The sequence below is a fragment of the Hemitrygon akajei genome, chromosome 2 (genome assembly GCF_048418815.1).
Source record: "Hemitrygon akajei chromosome 2, sHemAka1.3, whole genome shotgun sequence".
Taxonomy (NCBI): Eukaryota; Metazoa; Chordata; class Chondrichthyes; order Myliobatiformes; family Dasyatidae; genus Hemitrygon; species Hemitrygon akajei.
In genome coordinates, this window is record NC_133125.1 from 72918797 (window position 1) to 72945363 (window position 26567).

A 26567-nucleotide genomic window follows, 5' to 3' on the forward strand; every position below is an offset into this window, starting at 1 on the left:
ATGGAGTGTTAGCTTTCATAAGTCGAGGGATAGGGTTTAAGAGTCGCAAAGTAATGTTGCAGCTCTATAAAACTCTAGTTAGGCCACACTTGGAGTACTGTGGCCAGTTCTGGTCGCCTCACCATAGGAAGGATGTGGAAGCATTGGAAAGGGTACAGAGAAGACTTATCAGGATGCTGTCTGGTTTAGAGAGTATGGATTATGATCAGAGATTAAGGGAGCTAGGGCTTTACTCTTTGGAGAGGAAGAGGATGAGAGGAGACATGATATACAAGATATTTAGAGGAATAGACAGAGTGGACAGCCAGCGCCTCTTCCCCAGGGCACCACTGCTCAGTACAAGAGGACATGGCTTTAAGGTAAAGGGTGGAAAGTTCAAGGGGGATATTAGAGGAATGTTTTTTACTCAGAGAGTGGTTGGTGCGTGGAATGCACTGCCTGAGTCAGTGATGGAGGCAGTTACACTAGTGAAATTTAAGAGACTATTAGACAGGTATATGGAGGAATTTAAGGTGGAGGTTATATAGGAGGCAGGGTTTAAGGGTCGGCATAACATTGTGGGTTGAAGGGTCTGTACTTAGCTGTATTGTTCTATGTTCTATGTTCCATGATTTCACTTGTCAAGCACGGTAGTGTCCTTCTTCCCTTTGAAAATTTCTTCTTATTTGGAATGTATCTGTCTTGCACTTCCCTCATTTTTCGCAGAAACTCCAGCCATTGCTGCTCTGCTGTCCTTCCTGTTAGTGTCCCTTTCCAGTCAACTTCAGCCAGTACCCCCTCTCATGCCATTGTAATTTCCTTTAACCCACTGAAATATCGACACATTGGATTTAATTTTTTTCCCTTTCAAATTTCAATGTGAACTTGAACATATTGTGATCACTATTCCCTAAGGTTTCCTTAACCTTAAGCTCTCTTATCACCTCCAGATCATTGCACAACACTCAGTCCAGCACAGCCAATCCCCTAGTGGGCTCAACAACAAGCTGTTTTCCCAATTCACTTTCATGTTAAAATCCCCAACGATTAACATGATGTCGTCTTTCTGACATGCCTTTTCCATCTCCTGCTGTAAATTGTAATCCACATCCCAGCTGCTGTTTAAAGGCCTGTACACAGCTGCCATTAGGGTCCTTTTACATTTGCCATTTCTTAACTCAACCCATAGAGTTAATATTAGTATAACACATTGGAAGTAGCATACTTATGCACAAAGCTCAAAATGTTTGATTAAAATATGGAAATTTGAGCTGGTTTCTTGGTGCATAGACTTACAGTAAGTAGGAAGGCAGGGGGGTGTTGTGGCTCTGGTGGTAGAAAATGAAATTAAATCATTAGAAATGGATGACATAGGGTCAAAAGGTTTGAGCTGATTGTGAATAGAGATAAGGAATGGCAAGGGTAAAAAGACCCTGAATGGAATCATGTACAGACTCACAAACAGTAACCAGGATGTGGTCTACAAGTTACAATGGCAGATAGAAAATGCATGCCAAAAGGGCAATGTTACAGTAGTCATGAGGGATTTCAATATTCAGATAGATTGGGAAAATCAGTTCAGTGTGGGATTCCAAGAGGGAGAATTTCTAGAGTCCTTACAAGATGGCTTTTTAGAGCAGCACATGGTGGTGCTCACTAGGGATCAGCTATTCTGATTGGGTGTAGTTCTATGATCTGGAATTGATTAGAGAGCTTAAGGTAAAAGAACCCTTAGTGATCATAATATGACTGAATTCATCCTGAAATGTAAGCAGGAGAACCTAAAGTCAGATGTTTCAGCGGAGTAAAGGAAATTACAGAGGCATGTTTGCAGAGAGATTTAGGCAAGTAAGAAGAGTGGGCTGAATGATGGCAGATGGAGTTTAATGCTGATAAGTGTGAGGTGCTACATTTTGGTAGGAATAATCAAAATAGGACAGACATGGTAAATGGTAGGGCATTGAAGAATGCAGTAGAACAGAGTGATCTAGGACTAATGGTGCATAGTTCCCTGAAGGTGGAATCTCATGTGGATAGGGTGGTGAAGAAAGCTTTTGGTATGCTGGCCTTTATAAATCAGAGCATTGAGTATAGGAGTTGGGATGTAATGTTAAAATTGTACAAGGCATTGATAAGGCCGAATTTGGAGTATTGTGCATAGTTCTGGTCATCGAATTATAGGAAAGATGTTAACAAAATAGAGAGAGTACAGAGAAGATTTACTAAAATGTTACCTGGGTTTCAGCACCTAAGTTACAGGGAAAGATTGAACAAGTTAGGTTTTTATTCTTTGCAGCATAGAAGGTTGAGGGGGGACTTGATAGAGGTATTTAAAATTATGAGGGGGATAGATAGAGTTGACGTGGAAAGGCTTTTTCCATTGAGTGTAGGGGAGATTCAAACAAGAGGACATGAGTTGAGAGTTAGGGGGAAAAAGTTTAAGGGTAACACGAGGGCAGCTACTCAGAGAGTGGTAGCTGTGTGGAACAAGCTTCCAGTAGAAGTGGTAGAGGCAGATTTGGTATTGTCATTTAAAGTAAAATTGGATAGGTATATGGATGGGAAAGGAATGGAGGGTTATGGGCTGAGTGTGGGTCAGTGGGACTAGGTGAGAGTAAGTGTTCGGCACGGACTAGAAGGGCCGAGATGGCCTGTTTCCGTGCTGGAATTGTTATGTGGTTATATGGTTATGGTTATACGAGAGAGGAGTTAGAAACATAGAAGCATAGAAAACCTATAGTACAATAGAGGCTCTTCGGCCCACAAGGTGAACATATACTTACTTTAGAAATTACCTAGGGTCACTTCTTTCAGGTGTAGCACCTGCCCAGGCAGTAGTGACAAAGTACTGGGAACCTCCAGCTGGTAAAATTAGACAAAAGCAAACTTCTCAGTCAAATTATTATAGGCAGCAGCAGGATTGTGTTTGAAACATGAAACTTGAAACATAAAAACATAGAAAACTACAGCACAATGCAGGCCCTTCAGCCCATAATGCTGTGCTGTACATGTCCTTACTTTAGAATTTACCTAGGGTTACCTGTAGCCCTCTATTTTTCCAAGCTCCATGTACCTATTCAAGAGTCTCTTAAATGACCCTATTACACCTGTCTCCACCACTGTCACCAGCAGCCCATTCCACACACTCATCTCTCTCTCTCATCTTATCCCTGACATCTTCTCTGTACCTGCTTCCAAGCACCTTAAAACTGTGCCCTCTCATGTTAGCCATTTCAGCCCTGGGAAGAAGCCTCTGATTATCCACACGATCAATGCCTCTCATCATCTTATACACCTCTATTAGGTTTCATCCTCTCTCATCCTCCGTCACTCCAAGGAGAAAAGGCCAAGTTCACTCAACCTATTCTCATAAGGCATGCTCCCCAATCCAGGCAACATCCTTGTAAATCTCCTCTGCACCCTTTCTGTTGTTTCCACATCCCTCCTGTAGTGAGGCAACCAGAACTGAGCACAGTACTCCAAGTGGGGTCTGACCAGGGTACTATACAGCTGTAACATTACCTCTTAAACTCGGTTGATGAAGGCCAATGCACCATATGCCTTCTTAACCACACAGTCAACCTGTGCAGCAGTTTTGAGTGCCCTATCAACTTGGACCCCAAGATCCCTCTGATCCCTCACATTGCCAAGAGTCTTACCACTAATACTATATTCTGCCATCATATTTGACCTACCAAAACGAACCATCTCACACTTATCTGGGTTGAACTCCACCTGCCACTTCTCAGCCCAGTTTTGCATCCTATCAAGTTCGCTGTAAGCTCTGACAGCCCTCCACACAATCCATAACACTCCCCAACCTTGGGGAGTTGGCCAGAATTGATTGGAAAAGAACACTGGCAGGCATGACTGCAAAGCAGTAATGGCTGGAATTTCTGGAAGCAATTGAAAGGCACATAATATATACATCCCAAAGAAGAAGAAGCTTTCTAAAATCAGGATTACACAACCCTGGCTGACAAGGTAAAGCTAAAGCCTACAGAAAAGCTGAAGAGAGGGCATATAATAGAGCAAAACATAGTGAAAAGTTAGAGGATTGGGAAGCTTTTAAATACCAACAGAGGCAACTAAAACTTGATTAAGGTGAAGATGGAATACAAAAGTATGCTAGCCAATAATATTAAAGAGGATACTAAAAGTTTTTTCAAGATACATGAAGTGTAAAAGAGAGGCGAGAGTAGATTTTGGATTGCTGGAAAGCTATGCTGAAGAGGTTGTAATGGGAAACAAGGGAATGGTGGATGACTGAATAACCATTTTAGCCGGTCTTCACATGTGGAAGATACTAGCAGTATGTTGGAAATTCCAGCTGTCAGGGGTCATGAATATGTAAAGTTATCATTATTAGAGAGATGGTTCTTGGGAAGCTGAAAGGTCTGAAGGTAAATAAAGTCAACTGGACCAGATGGTGTACACCCCAGGGTTCTGAAAGAGGTAGTTGTAGGGATTGTGGAGGTATTAGTAATGATCTTTCAATAATCAGTAGATTCTGGAATGGTTCTGGAAGACTGGAAAATTGCAAATATGACTCCACTCTTCAAGAAAGGAGTGAGGCAGACAAAAAGAGATTATAGACCAGCTTGTTTGATCTCAGTGGTTGGGAAGATATTGGAGTTGATTGTTAGAGATGTGGTTTTGGGAAACTTGGAAGTACATGATAAAATAAATAATAATCAGCATAGTTTCCTCAAGGGAAATTCTTGCCTGACTAATCTGTTGGAACTCTTTGAAGAAATAACAAGCAGGATAGACAAAGGAGAATTGGTTGATGTTGTGTACTTGGATTTTCAGAAGGCCTTTGATAAGATGCTACACATGAGGCTACTAACAAGCTATGAGCCCATGGTATTACAGGGAAGATTCTAGCATGGATAAAGCAGTGGCTGATTGGCAGGAGTCAAAGAGTGGGAATAAAGGGAGCCTTTTCTGGTTGGCTGCTGGTGATTTGTAGTATGCCACAGGGGTCTGATGATTTTTACATTATATGTTAATGATTTGGATGATGGAATTGATGGCTTTGTTGTAAAATTTGCAGATGATACGAAGTACGTGGAGAGGCAGGCAGTTCTGAGGAAATAGAGAGACTACAGAAGGACTTAAACAGTAGGAGAATATGCAAAGAAGTTGAAGATGGAATACAGTGTTCGGAAGTGTACGGTCTTGCCCTTTGGTAGAAGAAATGAAAGGGTAGACTATTTTATAAATGCAGAGAAAATACAAAATTCTGAGGCACAAAGGGATTTGGATTCCTTGTGCAGGATTCCCTAAAGGTTAATTTGCAGGTTGGATCTGTGGTAAAGAAGGTAAATGCGATGTTAGCAATCATTTCAAGAGAACTAGAATATAAAAAGCAAAGATGTAATGTTGAGACTTGATAAAGTAGTGTTGAGGCCTCACTTGGAGCATTGTCAGCAATTTTGCACCCCTTGTCTTAGAAAGGATAGACAGAAACTGGAGTGGCTTCAAAGAAGGTTCACGAAAATGATTCCAAGATTAATTGGCTTGTCATGTGAAGAGCGTTTGATGGCTCTGGGCCTGTATTCACTGGAATTCAGAAGAATAAGTGGTGACTTAATTGAAACCTATTGAATAGTGAAAGGCCTTGATAGAGTGAATGCAGAGAGGATGTTTCCTATGATGGGAGTGTCTAAGACCAGAGGACACACTCAGAGTAGAGGGGTGTATTTTTTAGAAGGAAATGGGGAGGAATTTCTTCAGCCAGAGAGTGGTGAATCTGTAGAATTAGTTGCCACAGGCAGCTATGGAGGCCAAGTATTTATGTATATTTAAAGCAGAGGATAATAGATTTTTTATTGATCAGGGCGTGAAGGGATACAGGGAGAAGGCTGGAGATTGGGGCTGAGAGGAAAAATAATCAGTCATGATAATATGGTGGAGCAGACTCTATTGGCCAAATGACCTAATTCTGCTCCCATATCTTATGGTCTTATTTCTATACCCAAACTCTCTTATAATAAAGGTCATCGGAACATTTATAGGATCATAGTGTCCATAGGATTGGAATAGGCCTTTTGGCCCATTGGAATGGCAAATGAGAAGCACAAGAGATTTTGTTGATGCTGGAAGTCTAGAGTTACACACATAAAACGCAGGAGGAACTTGGCAGGTATTTCAGCATCTATGGAGAGGAATATGCAGTCAGCGTTTCATCAAGACCCTTCAAAGGTGCTGCATGACATAAGAACATAAAAAATAGGAGCAGGAGTAGGCCATCTGACCCATTGAGCCTGCTCCGCCATTCAATAAGATCATGGCTGATCTTTATGTAAACTCAGCTCCATCTACCTGCCTTTTCCCCATAATCCTTATTTCCCCTACTATGCAAAAATCTATCCAACCTTGTCTTAAATATATTTATTGAGGTAGTCTCCACTGCTTCATTGGGCACAGAATTCCAAGATTCACCACCCTCTGGGAAAAAAACAGTTCCTCCTTTTCTCTGTCCTAAATCTACTCCCCCGAATCTTGAAGCTATGTCCCCTAGTTCTAGTCTCACCCACCAGTGGAAACAATTTTCATGCCTCTACTTATCTACCCCTTTCATAATTTTATATGTTTCTATAAGATCTCCTCTCATTCTTCTGAATGCCAGTGGGTACAGTCCCAAGCAACTCAATCTTTCCTCATAGTCTAACCCCCTCAACTCTGGAATCAACCTAATGAATCTCCTCTGTACCACCTCCAAAGCCAGTATATCCTTCTTCAAGTAAGGAAACCAGAACTGCACACAGTACTCCAGGTGCAGCCTCATCAGTATCCTGTACAGTTGCACCATAACTTCCCTGATCATAAGTTCAATCCCTCTAGCAATGAAGGCCAACATTCTATCTACCTTCTTGATAGACTGCTGCACCTGCAAATCAACCTTTTGTAATTCATGCACAAGCACTCCCAAGTCTCTCTGCACAGCAGAATGCTGCAATTTTTAACCATTTAAATAATAATCTGATCTTCCAAAATGGGTGACCTCGCATTTACCAACATTGTACACCACCTGCCAGACCCTTGCCCATTCATTTAACCTATATATATCTCTTTGCAGACTCTCTGCACAATTTGCTTTTCCACTCCATTTAGTGTCATTAGCAAACTTAGATACACTACACTTGGTCCCTTCTTCTAGATCTTTAATCACCTGTGGATTTCCTCATGAATTTTGTGTGTGTCAGACATCCCACCCTGCAAAAACTCATTTCAGGGAGGTAGCACCATCAATCTGCAGGAGACTCCCGGGAGAGGTGGGATGTCTGCAATAGAGTGGCTCCTTAGCAGCTAGCCAGCTAGTTTAAATGCTAATGAATGAATGACGCCTGTTAAACTCACCTCTCCCTCTCCCTCTCTCACTCTCCCAAAAATCAATTTCTGGGATATTGTATATCATTTGCGGGTGTCAGAGAGTCACTATCACTTTGTGAGAGACTCCCGGAACTTCCGGGAGAAGTGGGATGTCTGGTGTGGCAAGTAGATTTCAAATCAGCGTGGGGTGATGCATTTTGAAAAGTGAAACCAGCGTGAAACTCATACCGTAGAGCATCAGAGAGTGTAATTCAACAGGACGATGTAGGAGTACAAGTTGGTAGTTCATTCAATGTTCCAGGTAGATGCAATGAAAAAATCATTTTGCACACTGGCCTTCATCAGTCAGGGGGTTGAGTGCAGGAAATGATATATTGACTTGCAGTTGTATGCCATTGATGTGAGGCTGCATTTGGAGTACTATATACAGTTTTGGCCACCTTTTAGAAGAAAGACATGGTTAAACTGGAAAGGGTGCAGAGAAGATGTTTGAGGATTTTGCTAGAGTGGAGGGCCTGAGTTATAAGAAAGGGTTGCCATTTCACTCATGTCTGTGTTAAACTCCTTTACAGTATTGTGTACTGTTTTGGTCACCTACCTACAGGAAAAATATAAGTAAGGTTGAAAGAGTACAGAGAAAATTTACAAGGACTGGACGACCTGAGCTGTAAGGAAAGATTGAATAGGTTAGAACTTTATACCCTAGAATGTAGAAGATTGATAAAGGTATACAAAATTATGAGAGATATAGACAGGGTAAATACAACTTTTTCCACTGAGGTTGGACAAGACTACAACCAGAGGTCATGGGTAAGTGTGAAAGGTGAAAATTTTAAGGGGTTTAAGGGAAACATGAGGGGAAATTTCTTCATTCAGAGGGTGGTAAGAGTGTGGAATGCACTGTCAGTGCAAATGTGGGTGCAATTTTGATTTCAACATTTAAGAGATATTTGGATAGGTATATGGATGGAAGGGGTATAGAGGGCTATGGCCCAGGTGCATGTCAATGGAACTATGCAGTTTAAATGGTTCAGCACAGATTAGATGGGTTGAAGGGCCTGTTTTATGCTGTAGTTTTCTATGACTCTATGGGTTGCAAAGAGAAATCTGGGAACTACAGATTAGTAAGTCTGTTGTCTATGATAAGTAAGTTACTGAAGAAGATTCTGAGAGATAAGATATACATGCAGTCATAAAGACATGAGATTCTGCAGATGCTGGAAATCCAGAGCAATACACTGGAGGAACTCAGATTCTGGAGTAAGATATCCATGCATCTGGGAAGGCAGGTGTTGATTAAGGCAGGTGTTCATGTCTTATGAAATTGAGGTTTTCTGATAATGTGGTGCTATGGCAGTAGATGTTATCTATATGGAAGGTTGTTGATAATGTTCCACATTATAGGCTGCTCTGGAAAGTTAGATTACATGGAATTCAGAAGGGGTTGTTAATTGGCTTGATGGTTGGGAGCAGGGGTGATTGTGGAAGGTTTCTTTCTTGGACTGGAGGTCTGTTACTAGTGGTGTGCCTCAGGAATTGATGCAGGGGTGATCAATATTATTGGCTGTGTAAGAACGTACACAGTATGGTTAGTAAGGTTGAAAATAACACTGAAGTAAGTAGTATAGTGGACAATGAAGAAGGTTATCAACAATTACAGTGGGCTCGATTACCTGAGTAACTGGACAAAGGAGTGGCAAATAAAGGTTATTTCAGTTAAATGTGAGGTGTTGCATTTTGCAAAGTCATATCCCGGTAGATCTTTCACAGTGAAAGATCTTTGAGCATTGTAGAACGTTTGAGCATTTGTAGAACAGAGTGACCTTAGGGTTCAAGTACATAGTTTGCTGAAAGTAGAGTCACAAGGAGACAGGATGGAGAATAATTTTTCAGTCATAACATTGAAAATAAAAGCTCTCAATGTTGGTCAAGTTGTAGTTGTACAAAATGCTTCTGAGGCCACATTTGTATCAGTTTTGGTCACTCCTGCAGTAAACATGTTATTAAAATAGTAAGAGAACAGAAAGGATTTAGAAATACGTTGCAAGAAGTTGCAGAACTGAAGTATAGAGACAGGTTGGACTGTCCTTGGAGTGTGGGAGATGAGGAACTGAGTTACAGAGACAGGTTGGACATTCTTTCTTGGAGCGTGGGAGATGAGGAAGTGATCTTATAGAAGTGTAAAAGATCATTAGGGGCGCAGTTTGGGCGACTGCATTCAGTCCTTTTCCCAGGGTTGGAGAACCAAAAATTAGAGGGCATAGGTTTAAGGTAAGGGGGGAAGATTTAATAGGAATCTTAATGTCCTCTCCATCTTTCACATACTGACATTGGGTGACTTGAATGGTTGATATTACTTATTTTAGCATTTATCTTCCAGTAAACGTATCATAAAACATTACAAAGTGACGAATGAGGACCGTGGATTTGTCATTGAGCTGGAAATTCCAGTGAGTTTCTTTTCCCTCTGTATCTATTATTGCTCAAGATCTCCTGCTTATTTTATTAATGTTGTAGAAATTGTGAGTGTTGACATTTTAACCCTTATCATATATACTTGACATTTCTTAGAGTGAAAGTCAGTAATAACCATTTTTAGTTTGCAAGTTCAACTGAACATTTTCCAGCAAGTGTCACACTTGAATTGGGCATACCAGAAGTCTGGTATAGGCAGCTGGGATCATATAGTATAGGAGGTCTCAAGAGGAAAATCAGGAGGGCAATAAAAGTACATAATATATTTCTGGCAAATGAAGTAAAGGAGAATCCTAAGAGATTCTAAAAGTATATTAAGGCAGTGAATAGGTCCCCTTAAGAATTAATGTGGTTATTAGTTTCAGAGAAGATATGTAGAGTATGTTTTTTTACACAGAGAGTGGTGGTGCCTGGGATGGTAGTCAATGCAAATGTGCTAGAACATTTTAGGTTCTTAGATAGGCATATGAGCATGTTGGCAGAAAAGATTAGTTTAGTTAGGTGTTTAATTACAAGTTCAATTAGTCCAGCTCAATATCATCAGCTGTCGTGTCTGTTTCTGTAGTTTACAGATCTACCTTCTACCAAAAGAATTAACAAATTGAGCAACATGTACATCAATTGTCTTCATTATCTCTTCAAAAAACTCAATCAAATTTGTGAGACCAAACTTCCTATGCCCAAATACATGCTGATTTTCAAATGCAGGTAGATCCTGTCTCAGTATCCCTTCCAGTAACTGTCCCACCATTGAAGTTAGGCTTGTTGGTCTGTAGTTCTCTGGCTTTTCCTTACAGCCCTTCTTAAATAAAGGCACATTTGTTACCCTCCAATCCTCCATTATGTCACTGGACATCCTGAATACCCCAGCTTTCAAAGTTCCAATAAAGTTCAAAGTAGAATTTATTATCAGAGTACATATATGCCACCACATGCAACCCTGAGATTCTTTTCCTGAGGGCACAGCTAGCAAACCTATAGAATAGTAACTGTAAACAGGATCATTGAACAACAAACTGTGCAAATGAAAATATAAATAAATAGCAATAAATAACAATAGTATGAAATAACAAGGTAAAAATGAGCATCAGTTGTGAGAACATCAGAAATAAAATGTGTAGTTATCTTCTTTTGTTCAAGAGCCTTGTTCATGAACTTTGCCATGATAAATACAGAAGATTAAGACCACACCCATTTCCTGAGGTTCCATGCAGTGCAGAATAGGCCCTTCAGACCCTTCAAGCCGAGCCACCAACCAACCAATGGTTCTTTTAACCCTAATGGGACAATTTCCAATGACCAATTAACCTATGAACTGGTACATCTTTGAACTGTGGGAGAAAAATTAGCTGTCTACTCTGTCTATGTATGCCTCTCGTCATCTTATAAATTTCTGAGGGACCTTATCAAAAACTTTACTAAGATCCATGTAGACAACATCCTTACACGTATCTTCATCCATCAACTCTGTTGCCTTCTTGACAGTCTTGAGAGTCAAGTTAGTAAAACGTGACTTGCCCCACAGAAAGCCATGCTGACTGTTCATGGGTTTCCAAATGATCATTAGTCCTTTTCCTTAAGAATTCTCTCCAATACCTTCCCAACTCATTGGTCTATAGTTTCCAGGATTATCTCTATTTCCTTTCTTGAACAAAAGAACATCATTAGCTACTTACCAGACCTCCAGGATTATGACTGTAGCCGGAAAGGACACTCACATTTTGAGCAAGATCTCATCAATCTCATCTCTTGCCTCTCGCAATAACCTGGAGTATATCCCTTTAGTCCCTGGGAGTTTATCCACCTTAACTTTCTTCAAGAGACCCAGAACTATCTCATTCTTTATCTCAAAATGCCCTAACATATTATGTTCCACACTTGTCTCACTTTCATCAATGCCCTTCTGCTTGGGAAAAATACCCATTTAGGACCTTGGCTACATTCTCTGCCTCCAAATACCTGTTCTTTTCTTTATTCCTGAGTGGTCCTACCTTCCCCCTAGTTATCTTCTTGCTCTTGTATGTATAGAATGCCTTGGGATTCCCTTTAATCTTATTTGCAAATACTTTTCATGGCTGCTTCTGGCTCTCCTAATTCCCTTCTTGAGTTCTTTTTTGGTTTCTTCATAGTCTTCAAGGCCTGTGTTTAATTTTACCTTCCTAAGCCATACACACTATTATCCATAATACTATTAGCATTAAAATAAACACACTTGAACATCCTTTGAAAAACATTGTTTTGGCCTTAGCTGAAGTTCTGTATTCTAGTCAACACTTTAAAGGAAGGAAATGAAAGCAGTAGAGAGGGTCAAAAAGAGATTTAAATGAATGGTTTCGGATTTGAGAACTACAATTGAAATGACAGATGAGAGAAGTCAGAACTTGCTTTGGTGAAAAGAAAGCTGAGGGACGATTTGAAAGAAGAAAATAAAATGATGAGGGGTCTGGACACAATGGAAAGTTGCAGGTTACTCCCTTTGACAGTAGGGTTTCAGGTGTAAAAGAAAAAGGAAGAGAATAAATTGTAACATGATGAAAGAATGTTTTTATATAGATGTGGTTGGACCTGGAATGCACTTCCTTCAGATGTGGTGGAAGTTGCTTCATTGTGGCCTTGGAAAGTGGATAAGAGAATTATATGGTGGAGAAAAACTTGCAAGGCAACTTAGAGAAGGCTGGTGGTGTATCCAGGGAGATGCTCTGCTAGAAAGCTGACTAAGACTCGATGGGCCAAATGTCTACCTTCTGTACTGATCCCATTCTATGATTCTATGAAAATATGGTATTTTAGCACTGATATATCAAAGGAGAAAATGCAAATTCAAACCAAGAGATCCATCTTGGGAGAGAGGCAGGAAAATGTGTCCTAAAAAATCTCTCATTTCCATTTACTGGGAACAATGGAACACACATTGAACCTCTCACTGTAATAGGAAGCAGCCGGTTTATATTCAATTAATCAAAGTTTTATTCTGCATTAATTAGATGAATGAACTCAAGATAACAGCTTTAGACAAGCATCCAAAAATCAATCTACACCAAGTATCTGGGAAAAGGAATTGTACAATTAAAGCTAAACAGCTAAATAGATATTTTTTCTCTTTTCAATAGGTCACATACTCAACCCTCCAAGAAGTTGTTTACCATTTTATAAAAGTGACCAATGGAGTTTTGAAACCATACCTTGATTCCAAACAGTATGCCAACAAAATTGGTATGTTTGCATGTTGACACCACACATAGGTTTGGGATCTTTAATATCTCACATGGCGTCTCATTTAGAACAGTATGATTTAAATAAGGAATGGAACTCTTTTAAAAGACAATGAACACTTGGTTTTATGCTATAGCCTTAAATGCTGGCCAGGCTCTCACTGGATCTTTTACACCCATCTGGTGGGATAACTAGGGCCACAGCTAATGTCTCATCTGGCAGTACCACTCCTAATCAGTATCAGAACAAGTCCAGCACCACTTGCCTATACAACATATCTTGTCTACTTGTTCCTGTCAAAATTTTTTTAATATAGTTGACTGTATCTGATTCCCCATCTCTGGTAGAGGGTCCCAGATATCACCCAAATTTTTGTGAAAAATAACTTGCCTTCTCAATACCTTTTTAAAACTTCTCATTCCCATTTTACATTTATGCTGTCTTGTATATGTTGCCTTACTGTGTTTTTAAAAAAAGTTTATGGCCCCTTTTGCTCTCCTAATTTTGTTTTTGTTACCTCTATAAACCTCAAGAGCCTTCTTTGATCCCATACCTGTTGTATGTTTATTACTTACACGCTGCCCTCAAATTTACCAGGTCCATTTCTGATACCTCCCTCCCCTTTTCTCGATCTCTTTGTCTCTATCTCTGGAGACTGCTAGTTGGTATTTTATGTGTTTAACATGAAGGACAATCCATACTTACAAAGTATAGATAAGGCCATCTTTGAAACTACCCCCAGGCACCAACAGCATATTCCATATTCACAGCTTTTGGGAACAGCATTGTTACAAATGAACTGGGTTCACAGCTTTTAGGGAATATATTATGAACTCAATCCACAGTACTTTGTCAAACAGAAGACTGGTGGATGAAGCCATTTGCTAAGTGTGAAGACCTAAACCCAAAAATTCACTCTAACAGCCCCTCCTCTTGGCCCTCCTGGACAAAATTAAATTTGTACCAGGAAAAGCCAACAAATAGGGCAGCAAAAACGCCCTGTCTCAAAACTCCCCCCCAATTTTGTGTGCCTCGATATCTATCCTAGCATTCCCTATTCGCTACCTACCAAATGTGTCAGGGGGGGCTGGATGGACCCAAACGCAGGATGCAGACACTGAAGTACTAGGGGAGGACAGGAAGGGGATGCCATGGCACTTAAGGGTAGAGCTGGGGTTCAGGTAGATAGAGTTCAGGCAGGCAGAGCGGAGCGGGCTCCCGGGGTTCAGGCGGGCAGAGCGGAGCGGCCTCCCGGCGTTCAGGCAGGCAGAGCGGAGCGGCCTCCCGGGGTTCAGGCGGGCAGAGCGGAGCGGCCTCCCGGGGTTTGAGTTCAGGCAGGCAGACAGGTCCCCGGGGTTCAGGCAGGCAGACAGGTCCCCGAGGTTCAGGCAGACAGGTCCCCGAGGTTCAGGCAGACAGGCAGACAGGTCTCCGGGGTTCAGGCAGACAGGCAGACAGGTCCCCGAGGTTCAGGCAGACAGGTCCCCAAGGTTCAGGCAGGCAGGCAGATCCCCGAGGTTCAGGCAGGCAGACAGGTCCCCGAGGTTCAGGCAGACAGGTCCCCGAAGTTCAGGCAGACAGGCAGACAAGTCTCCGGGGTTCAGGCAGACAGGCAGACAGGTCCCCGAGGTTCAGGCAGACAGGTCCCCGAAGTTCAGGCAGGCAGGCAGGTCCCCGAGGTTCAGGCAGGCAGGTAGACCGGTCCTCGAGGTTCAGGCAGGCAGACAGACAGACAGGTCTAGGTGGCGATAGGCTAGCGGAGAGCCCTCCCAGGGCGGGCCGCATGTATCCCGGGTAGGGCCGTCTCCCAGGCGGAGACACCGGAGGCCTGGGCATGACGCGGACCCCTAGGCGGGTGCGGGGCACTATCCCAGGGTTTGGGCGGAAGAGAAGGAGGGGGCAGAACCCCCGCTGGGCCACGGCCCATCGGCCGGAACCGCCCAACGGAGGCAAGGGATAGGAACAGGCAGAACCCCCGCCGGGCCACGGCCCATCGGCCAGAACCGCCCGACGGAGGCAAGGGATAGGAACGGGCATAGGTCCAGGTTGACCAACACAGCAGCCATAACAATGGGAAATTCGGAAACGGCCAGCAGACAGCGCAACCGCGCGAAAAACAAAACTGAGCAGAGAAGCGGGACCAGCGCATGGGAAGAAAGGTGGGGGTGCGGACCAAACTGGCAGTACTGGTATGGGCAGAGAAGCATGATGAAGAATAGGTCTGAGCCCGGGCGGGGTAACAGAATGCAGAGACGAGATCAGAGCCGGTGGGGAAACAGAATAAAACGACCACCCCCTGGTCCCAATCCCAAGGCCCCTTATAACCACCTGCAGCTCAATGAGTTACAAGTGTGCCTCCTTGAACCAGGAGGGTCCTAACTAGATCACGGGTGATGGGAGGGACAACTGCAGGACCCGGAGTGTGGAGCCCCCGGACTGGATCAAAACCTGGAACGCGGTTCCGGACCGGACCCTAACAAAATGTTAAGCAGAGTTCCAAGTCTTTAGAAATGCGGCTCCTTTCGTGTGCCTGTCGGCTCTTTCCCTGCAGGCTGACTGCAGCTTAATCACATTCCTTTGTCTTCAGCCCCTCATCCTCTGGTCACTGAAACTCTCCTTTCAGGAGCACCCACAGACCCTCTCATCGATGCATGGGAAGGGGTTGGGCTGTCCTCTACATACGGTAAATGTCTGCAAGGAACTCTCCCTGGTGGCACCCCCTTCTGAACTTTCCTGTCAATCACTGGCCAATCTGCTAAAAAGGGCCCAGCTTCTCAGACTGGGGTGACTGCTTTCAGATGCCGTGCGTAGTCTGAAATGCCATCTAAATGGTGGAACTTGCCGTCTCTGCTTTAACTTAAAAATCCCCTACCATCTATTTTCCAATAATTTTCTATTCTATGCTATAAAATTAATCAACTACCTTCAGCAACCAGCCTTCTTTACAGAGCACCATCATCACCACACTTCAGCAGGCTATTCATGGTTTTCCAACATGCTCTCAGTGTCTCTGCCACACACTCTGTGCTTTCTGCCTTTGCGTTTCCTCCGGGTATGTTTTCATCTGCTGTGGTCAGGTGTGTCATGGCCGGCTGGTGTTCCTCTTTTAGGTTCCCTGTAATTACATGGTTACTGGGTACACTTGATCCCCCACTCTGTCTGTGGGAGCAACAAGAGGGTGAGTCATATGCTTGAACCTCAGTCCAGTGTTTCCACTGGCTGCCTCACTGAGTCTGTGCACAGACACACGTGTCATTGGTTAAGAGACCGTCAGTGGTCCTATCCACCTGGGGGCAAACCCTGACCTTTCTGGCAGCAACCTCACCATGACGTGGTCGCCGGGCTGTGGAACGACTATCCCCTTTCCCTCTGGCTCTCTCTGATCAGCGATTTGCTGCTGTTGTTTCGCCAGTCCTTCAACACTTTAATTTGGTTACAAAGGTCTTTCACATATTGGGTCATTCTATCCCTGTAAGCCCCAGGCTCCCTGCAACCTGTAATTACCCCATAGGGGAGTCGCACTGCTCGCCCCATCAATAATTCATAGGGGTTGAGACCCAACGTGCGGTTCACGGTTGCACGCAATCTCATCAGGGTTCCCGGTAATACATCAGCCCGTGTCTTTCTTGTCTCAGCTATAGCTCTGGTTAACGCATTCTTGATTGTTCAGTTCATCCTTTCTACCATCCCTGAACTCTGGGGGTGGTAGGCTATGTGGAACCGTTGTCGAATCCCTAGCAGTCAGCACATTTCCTTCATCACTTTCCTCGTGAAATGTGCTCCCTGATCTGAATCCACCTGAACTGGGGTTCCCCACCTTAGGAGGATTTTCTGAACTAGGATCCATGCAGCAGTGCTGGCAGTGCAGTCCCTTGTTGGGAAAGCCTCTACCCACCGGGTGCAGTGATCCATAATTACTAGACAGTAGCTTTTCCCCCTGCTTTTTGGTAGGGGCCCTGTGAGCTAGCAGATCTTTTGCACCAAAGGGTCTCTGTACGATGCTTGCTGTATCCTGTTTTGTCGAATAAAGAAGCTGCTTTTATAGCAGCGGTAACACTCTCTCTGGTGATTTCATCCATGCTCCAACATTTATCTACTAATGTCTATTATAAATTCACTGACTTGGACTATACCTCTTTCCACCCTGTCTCTTGTAATAACACCATCCCCTTCTCTCAATTCCTCCATGTCCACTGCATCTGCTCTCAGGATGAGGCTTTTCATTCCAGAACGAAGGAGATGTCCTCCTTCTTAAAAGAAAGTGGCTTCCCTTCCTCCAGAATTATAACCATATAACCAGATAACATTTACAGCACGGAAACAGGCCATCTCGGCCCTTCTAGTCCATGCCGAATGCTTACTCCCACCTAGTCCCACTGACCCACGTTCAGCCCATAACCCTCCATTCCTTTCCTGTCCATATACCTATCCAATTTTACTTTAAATGACAATACCGAACCTGCCTCTACCACTTTTACTGGAAGCTCATCCCACACAGCTACCACTCTCTGAGTAAAGAAGTTCCCCTCCTGTTACCCTTAAACTTTTGCCCCCTAACTCTCAACTCATGTCCTCTTGTTTGAATCTCCTCTGTACACCTGTACTTGTAAATGCCCTGAATCATGGGAAGTTCACAACTACAGATGCGCTGGGCCATCTGCACCACTCTCTGCAGAGTCCTGCCATTAAGGGAGGTACAGTTCCCATACTAGGCAGTGATGCATCCAGTCAGGATGCTCTCAATTGTGCCCCTGTCAAAAGTTCTTTGGATTTAGGGGCCCATACCAAACTTTCTCTACTGTCTGAGGTGAAAGAGATGCTGCTGTGCCTTTTTCACCACACAGCTGGTGTGTACAGACCATGTGAGGTTCTTGGCAATCTGCAAAGAAAGGTCCCCAAGACATGAAACATCCTGATCTTTGTCTATAATATTTACAGATTGTTAGTACCCACTCACAGTAGGGCCACTCTCTAAAGGACAATCCTCCCCAGTAATTGAGACCTGTAGAAAATAAACAAACTGAATTAGGCTGTGGTGCTCACTTATTTTGGTGGGTTTAATTTAGAGTGATCTAATATGACTGGACTAATCATAGCCCAGAACATTTGAGTTCATATCACAACATTGCCCCTTTTGAGATATTCAATCCAGAAGAGATTTAGAATCTAAATTTTAACAATTGGGGGAGAAATCCTTGATGCTGTAGAATTCATTGCCTTTGGTTGGCGATTCCAGATCCGCATCAATACGGTTGACCAAAATGTCTAGCAGATCACCCACTTGTGGAAGTCAGTAGACTTAGCTAGCCTCGCAGATATCTTAAAACAGCAGTCCCATATAATTCTGAGTCTGTGGCAACCAAAATCCAGGATTGAAACTTTGGTTTTGCTTTAGAATGAATTAATATTTTAGTCTTAATTTGATTTGGTGAAGGTTATAATTTTACACTTGTTTTTGCAGAGATGTCCAAAGATGAATGTACAAAGGTACTAAAGAGGCCGCTGCCAATGTCAAAAGTAGTTCCAATTCAGCGTCTCTCAGTGTCTCCATCTGAATATCCAGGTAAACCTGAAATGATATAAAAACCATACAACACTCAAAAAAAGCTGCCATTAAAGCAACAACTGTTCAGACCAGGCAGGACTTGTTTGTTGATTTGATAATATAGTGCCAGTTAAGTACAGTATGTTTAGCAGGCAGCTAGTTATGAAAGATTTTAAAGACAACAGGTTTTATTATAGCGGAGAGCAATCCTGCGTAGGGAATGATCAGTGCAAGCCCATTCTTGTGAAATCAATCATTTACTGTATAACTTACATTTGGTTTAGAATGGATTTACATCCTTCGGATTTCCTCAGTTGCATTCTGAATGTTGCAAACAATGACAGTGTGAACTTTTTCAAATGCTTTGCCTGGTGTTTCAATAAATTAAAATAAATTGAATGACAGTTCAAATTATATGGTGCATTACAAAGAGAGGGCTGAATTGCATGACTGGTCTTATATAATTTAATTCTGTGTTTTTAAACAATGTGGTTAAACATTGATTATTATGCAATTAATCACAGCTCATCCAACCAATAACAATGCAACATTTGTAGCCATGAAAACCATCAATTTTTAACAGCAGCTGTTCATATGTAGTAATTAATAATTACATAAAATGTTTCAGGTACGTTTTAACTGAATTTACTTGTATTTACCTAAACGATACCAGAAGTATTAAAAGTGTATCATTTCCTTCTCATGGGTGGAGAGAGGAGGGAGGAGTCAGGGTTGTTCAGGTTTTGTGGTTGGACGAGTGAGAAGGATGGTCTGAGACAATACAGGAATCAAGTGGAGGTTAATCAGGTCATGTGTAACATTGCTAGATATTGCCCGTGCAACATAACAGATGCTTTTGTTTTATTTCTTGTCAGTGCAAAGTGAAGGCAAGCAGGTGCATGAACTCACGATAATGATCTTAAAAATAGTGAACTTAGGAACGATTGTGCACAATTTACTTCTTACTATTAAAGATGCAAGTGTGTGCCCTTCAAAAGATATAACATTTAAAATTTATGCATCTCCTTCTATAAGAGTAATGGAAATAAGTTTAGTGCATTTGGAATGAACAACATACTATTTGTAACTGCATGTAGCAACATACATTCAAAACTGTTGCATAGCATTTGTATGAACTGATACTTCTATGACTAATGGATTACTATAAATGTGTTCTTGCACATGGGCAGGATGAGGAACTGCAGGAAGAACTCAAAGGGTTAAGCATTGTTAATGTTTCAGTCGAAAATCCTGACCCTCTATGTTCCTCCTGCAGTTGCTCCTGATTCCAACAGTTTCACTTTTCTGTCACCAGCCTGTGACTGGAACTAAACTTTACATCTAATTCAGGACCCATGAAAAAGTTTGAGGCTGCTCTGGCATCTATTAAGGGGCTGGCCAACATTACCTGGTCTGCTGTGGGGTAGTCATTGTCTTCCAGGTAGATATTGCTAGTTTTCTTAGTGATTGCCCAGCTCCCCTCAGCACTGATGTCACCAGCTTCCCTGATTGCATTTCTTACTGACCTGACCAAGCCTAGTGCTACGCACCTACCATGATCCAGCTATCTCCCTTGCTGTCCACCATCAGATACCCAGTGGATTTCCATTCAAAGGTATGAGTGTAATGTCTGTTCAATCAGCTTGAGTCATGTGTGCAATAAAATGTCACTGCAATGAGCCTTGGCAGTCCCTCCTTTACTCCTCACAACTCAGTATTGTTTCATATGCCTTTACATCGGCAACTAATGTTTCCTAATGTCTATTTCAATTTTTCCACAGGAGCCAGATGCAGAGGCCCAGCCAAGGAAGAAACTGAACCTAATTATATGAATAATGAAAGTAGGAACTGCAATATAGTGCTGTGTCTTTCTTTGTGACTATGTTGTCCGAAAGAAAATAACAAATTCTAAAGAAAGACACAGAAAGAGTCTTTCTTTCTGTGTTCAGTGCTCTCTACTAATAATATATGGCCAATGTGCTGTTGCAATTCTAGTTACTGGTTACTGTCCCACATTATCCATTTTATCAATATTCAGGAAAAAAATTGGTATTATTAAATCAAAAAGTATCTTTGCAAATGGGCTAATCAGCCCTTTTAGAAATGTTTACTTCTCCTGTAATCCTCAAAACATTGCAACAAGACACCCCATGTGTCAAAGAAGAGAGGTTTTTATGTTACTGACATCACTGTGAAGACTCCTCTAGACCATGGAGCCAGCTGACCCTTCCTGTCATGGGCTCGGGTGCTTTGTGAACTGCAGTTACCCAATCACCTGTACCAAAGCCTGGTGGTAATTAATTAAAATTATGAGATGATTTTAATATATAAAATGTCTTCCCTGGGTGTACTTTAAATAACATATTTTCCATTATTTTCATTATGATATTGTTCTTGCTGAACTGAGGGTTAATGATGAGGTTATAAATTGCAAACTCTTTTCTGATATTAAATAATTATTGTTTAGAGTGACAAAGAATAAAAATGGGAACTATAGAACATTAAGTCTATAGTTACTGGAGAGGATTGTTAAGGATAAGATGAGTGTGCACCTGGAAAGACAGGGTTGATTAGGGGCAGTCAGCATGGCTTGGAAGTGGGCGATCTGGATGAAGTTTTTCAACTCCCTTGGATTGTGAGTAATAGGAGAGAGATTTCAAAAGAAGCAAGCGGGAGTGATCAGGACATTTCACATGCCACTGTTTTGTGGGGGATTAGGAACTTGGGTCGAGCCAATAAAAAAGATGCTAGGTTTAAGCAGAGCAGCCATTGTGGGAGTGGGCCAGTTGAGGCTTTTGCTCATAGATGTACGACAAGGAGAGTTGGAGGCTGGAGGTAGATTTTTTTCCCATTTAATTCTCTTTCTTCCTTGTTGCACAGTTAGAGCAGCGGGGATGTCAGTCAGGAGAGACAAATGCTCCTCTTGCAGCATATGGGAAGGCAGCAAGACCTCCAGGCTTCATGATAACTGCAAGAAGTGTATCCAGCAGCAGCTTCTATCAACCGTTTTGGAGCTGGAGCTGGATTAACCCCAGGTCATTTGGGCGGCTGAAGGATTGACACAGAGAAATGGGTGAATGTCTGAAAGGGGAAAGGGGATAGGCAGCCAATGCAAGTAGCAGGTACATAGCTTTGGATGCTCTTTGGGGTTGATCAAAGTTAGGTAAACCACAGGGGTTAGGTCTCTGGGTCTGTGGCTTGGAAGGGAAGTGGGGAGATGAGACAAGCTGTAGTGAAAGATGATTCATTGGTTAGGGGAACACACAGGAGACCCTATGGATGAAAATGAGATTCCTGAATAGTATATTGCCCCTCAGTTGCCAGGGCCAGGGATATCTCAGATCAAGCTCACAGCATTCTTGTGGAAGGGTGAAGCCAGAGGCTTTGGTCCATGTCAGTACCAATGGCATGAGTAGGAAGGGTGATGAAGTCCTGCAAAGTGAGTTCAGGGAGTTTGATCCTAAGTCAGGGAGTCATAGAGAAGTACAGCACAGTCAATGCTGAGAAGCAAAACTGCTTACTCCCATCAAACTGCACTGGGACCATTGCCCTCCATACCCCTACCATCTACGTCCCTATCCAAACTTCTCTTACACGTTGATATTGAACTTGCATGTGCTACTTTGTACTGGCAGTTTGTTCCACACTATCACAACCTTCTGAGTGAAGACATTTCCCCTCATTTTCCGCTTGACCTTCTTACCTTTTACCCTTAACCCATGACCTCTGGTTGTTGTCCTACCCAATCGCAATGGAAAAAGCCTGTTTGTATTTACACTATCTAACTCCACATGATTGCACATTGGTAAACTATTATTGGGTATAATAGTATTCTGCACTTTATTATTAGTCAAGTCTACACACTGCTAAGTGTGTTTTTAACTGCTACTGCTATAACAAAAGAAATTCCCACTCAGGATCAATAAAGTACTATTATTGTTATTTTGTTACCTCTAACAAATCTCCTCTCAATCTTTTATGTTTTAATGAATACAGTCTTAACCTGCACAATTTTTAATCTATTCAATATACGTATACTGTAATTGATTGATTTATTTATTTATCTTCTATATTATGTGTTGCATTGAACTGCTGCTGCTCAGTTAACAAATTTCACGACACATGCCAGTGATAATAAACCTGATTCTGTTTCTCTTCAATCTTTCCTTATAACTCAGGTCCTCCAGACCCGGCAACATCCTTGTAAATTTTTCTGTACTCTTTCAACCTTGTTTACTTCTTTCCAGTAGGTAGGTGACCAAAACTGCTGACATAATACTCTAAATTAGGCCTCACTAATGTCTTATACAACTTCAACATAACATACCAACTTCTGTACTCAATACTTTGATTTATGAAGGCTAATGTGCCAGAAGCTTTCTTTGCAATACTATCTACCTGTGACGCCACTTTCAATAAATTATGGACTTGCATTCCCAGATCTCTTTGTTCTATCCCACTCCTCAGTGCCCTACCATTCACTGTGTAAGACCAACCATGATTGGTCCTACCGAAGTTCAAATCCTTGCACTTGTCTGTATTAAATTCCATCTCTCATTTTTCCAGCTGATTCAAATCCCTTTGCATCTCTGCTATTCTTCCTTGCTGCCCACTACACCCCTAATCTTGGTATCATCTGCAAATTTGCTGATCCAGTTAACCACATTATCAACCAGATCATTGAAATATATGACAAACAACAAAGGACCCAGCTCGGAACCCTGTGGCACTCTACTAGTCACAGGCCTCCAGTCAGAGAGGCAACCATCTACTACCACTCTCTGGCTTCTCCCATCAGACTGCACTGGGACCATTGCTTTATCAATGTCAAATCCAATTTACTACCACATTTAGAATGCCAAGTGGCTGAACCTTCTTGACCAGCCTCCCACGAGGGACCTTGTCAAATACATAGCTAAAGTCCATGTAGACAATATCGACTGCCTTGACTTCGTCCACCTTTGTACAATTGTTATCTATACCTTTTATTCTGACAGCCACATACAAATTTTGTACTCTCAAAACTTTGTTTTTGAAGGCCTCCCACTTTCCAAGTATACCTTTATCAGAAAGCAGCCTGTCCTAATCCACACTTGCCGGATAATTTCTGATAACATCATAATTGACCTTACTTCAATTTAGAACCTCAACCCACAGACCAGAACTATCTCTCTGAATATTTAATTTGAAACAAATGGCATTGTGGTCACAGGATGCAAAGATAGATAGATAGATAGATAGATACTTTATTCATCCCCATGGGGAAATTCAACTTTTTTTTTCCAATGTCCCATACACTTGTTGTAGCAAAACTAATTACATACTTAACTCAGTAAAAAATATGATATGCATCTAAATCACTATCTCAAAAAGCATTAATAATAGCTTTTAAAAAGTTCTTAAGTCCTGGCGGTTGAATTGTAAAGCCTAATGGCATTGGGGAGTATTGATCTCTTCATCCTGTCTGAGGAGCATTGCATCGATAGTACCCTGTCGCTGAAACTGCTTCTCTGTCTCTGGATGGTGCTATGTAGAGGATGTTCAGAGTTTTCCATAATTGACCGTAGCCTACTCAGCACCCTTCGCTCAGCTACCGATGTTAAACTCTCCAGCACTTTGCCCACGACAGAGCCCGCCTTCCTTACCAGCTTATTAAGACATGAGGCGTCCCTCTTCTTAATGCTTCCTCCCCAACACGCCACCACAAAGAAGAGGGCGCTCTCCACAACTGACCTATAGAACATCTTCAGCATCTCACTACAGACATCGAATGACGCCAACCTTCTTAGGAAGTACATTCGACTCTGTGCCTTCCTGCACAAGGCATCTGTGTTGGCAGTCCAGTCTAGCTTCTCGTCTAACTGTACTCCCAGATACTTGTAGGTCTTAACCTGCTCCACACATTCTCCATTAATGATCACTGGCTCCATATGAGGCCTAGATCTCCTAAAGTCCACCACCATCTCCTTGGTCTTGGTGATATTGAGACGCAGGTAGTTTGAGTTGCACCATATCACAAAGTCCTGTTCCCCTACGTAAAATTCTGTCACCTGCCCTGTCTCATTCCTTAATAGCAAATCAAGTATTACAACGCTCTCTTGTTGGGACTTCTATGCACTGATGAAGGAAACTTTCCTGAACATATTTAATAAACTCTATCCCATCTAGTCCTTTTACAGCATGTGATTCCAAGTCAATATGTGGGAAGTTAAAATCACCTACTATAACAAGCTTATAACTTGCAACAATCTGTGATCTCTTAACAAATTTGTTCCTCTAAATCTCGAGGACTGTTAGGACTGTTAAAAGTTAAAGGACGGTGTTGTGGTCTCATGATTGCCACCGACACCATGTGCTAGCAAAGCTAGAAATAGGAAGATCATACAGTTTAACATGTGGCTAAGGAGATGGTGCAGGAGAGAGGGCTTCAGATTTTAGAGCACTGGGTTCCCTTCCAGGTAAGGTGGACCCAGACAGGCAGGACAGTTTACACCTCAAGTGGAAGGGGACTAATATCCTTGTGGGAAGGGTTGCTACTGCAGTTATGGGAGAATAGTACTGAAGTGCCAGAGCAGATAGTGGAAAGGTTGTGGCAAAAGGTGGTGTTCAGCCTAAGCATGAAGTCAGGATTCAAAGGTGGAGCAGGGTGGGACTAAGGTCCTGTGTTATATGTAAATTACAAAGCAAGGAGTACTGTATTGTAGGAAAGGCAGATGACCGGAGAGCATGGATCAAACATAGAATTATGGCACTGTAGTTATTCGTAAGACTTGGTTGCAGGAGCAGCAAGACTGGCAGCTCCATGGTCCAGGTTTCCATTCTTCAAATATGATTGAGTGGGAAGGATTAAGGGGATTATTAACCAGAGAAATTGTCATGGCAGTGCTCAGACAGGACAGGCTGGTGAGCTCATCTACTGAGGATGCATGGGTGGAACTGAGGAATAAGAAAGATATGACCATGCAATTGTCTTTCCACTCTTCAAGAAGGGAAAAAGGCAGAAGCCAGTTAGTCTGACTTCAGTGGTTGGGAAGATGTTGGAGTTGATTATTAAGGATGAGGTCTCAGAGTACTTGGAGGCACACGATAAAATAGGTTGCAGTCAGCATGGTTTCCTCAATGGAAAATCTTGCCTTTCAAATCTATTGGAATTCTTTGAAGAAACAACAAGCAGGATGGACAAAGGAGAATCAGTTGATGTTGTTTTCTTGGATTTTCACAAGGCCTTTGACAAAGAGCCACACATGAGTCTGCTTAACAAGCTATGAGCCCATAGTATTACAAGAAAGATTCTAGTAGATAAAGCAGTGGCTGATTGGCTGGAGGAAAAGAGTGGGAATAAGAGATCTTTTTTCTGGCTGGCTGTCAGTGACTAGTGGTCTTCCACGGGGTCTGTGTTGGACTAATTATTTTTACGTTATTTGTCAATGATTTGAATGATGGAATTGATAGCTTTGTTGTCAGGTCTGCAAATGATATGAAGATAGGTGGAGGGGCAGGTAGTTTTGAGTAAGTAGAGAGGCTACAGAGGACTTGGACAGATTAGGAGAATGGGCAAAGAAACGGCAGATGGAATATGATGTCAGGAAGTGTATGGTCATGCACTTTGGTGGAAGAAATTAAAAGGTTGTCTATTTTCATAAGACCTTAAGGCACAGGAGCAGAATTAGGCCATTCAGCCCATTGAGACTGCTCCACCATTCGATCTTGGCTGATTTTGGATCCCACCCAATCCTATATACTTGCCTTCTTGCCATATTCTTTGATGCCCTGACTGATCAGGAAACTATCAACTTCTACCTTAAATATATCCATGGACTTGGCCTCCACTGCAGTCTGAGGCAGAGCATTCCACAGATACAGTACCCTGGCTAAAAAAAATCCTCCTTGTAGTAGATCGTTGCCTCTCTAACTGGAGATCTGTGACTAGTTGTGTGCCTCAGGAATCCATGTTGGGTCCATTGTTTCTCATCTATATTAACAATCTGGATAATGAAAAAGAATCTAGTGCAGGGGT

General features: G+C 42.3%; 1 protein-coding gene across 2 annotated transcripts in view; it reads left to right on the top strand.

The window, feature by feature from the left end:
• Nucleotides 1-26567, top strand: part of LOC140714088 (signal-transducing adaptor protein 1-like) — an 85754-nt gene that overhangs the window by 43117 nt on the left and 16070 nt on the right. For both annotated transcript variants that reach the window (XM_073024826.1, XM_073024837.1), the window contains exons 7-10: nt 9698-9767; nt 12903-13005; nt 18467-18568; nt 20332-20391. In XM_073024826.1, coding sequence (XP_072880927.1) covers nt 9698-9767; nt 12903-13005; nt 18467-18568; nt 20332-20391 — 335 coding nt within the window. The remainder of the gene's footprint in view (nt 1-9697; nt 9768-12902; nt 13006-18466; nt 18569-20331; nt 20392-26567) is intronic.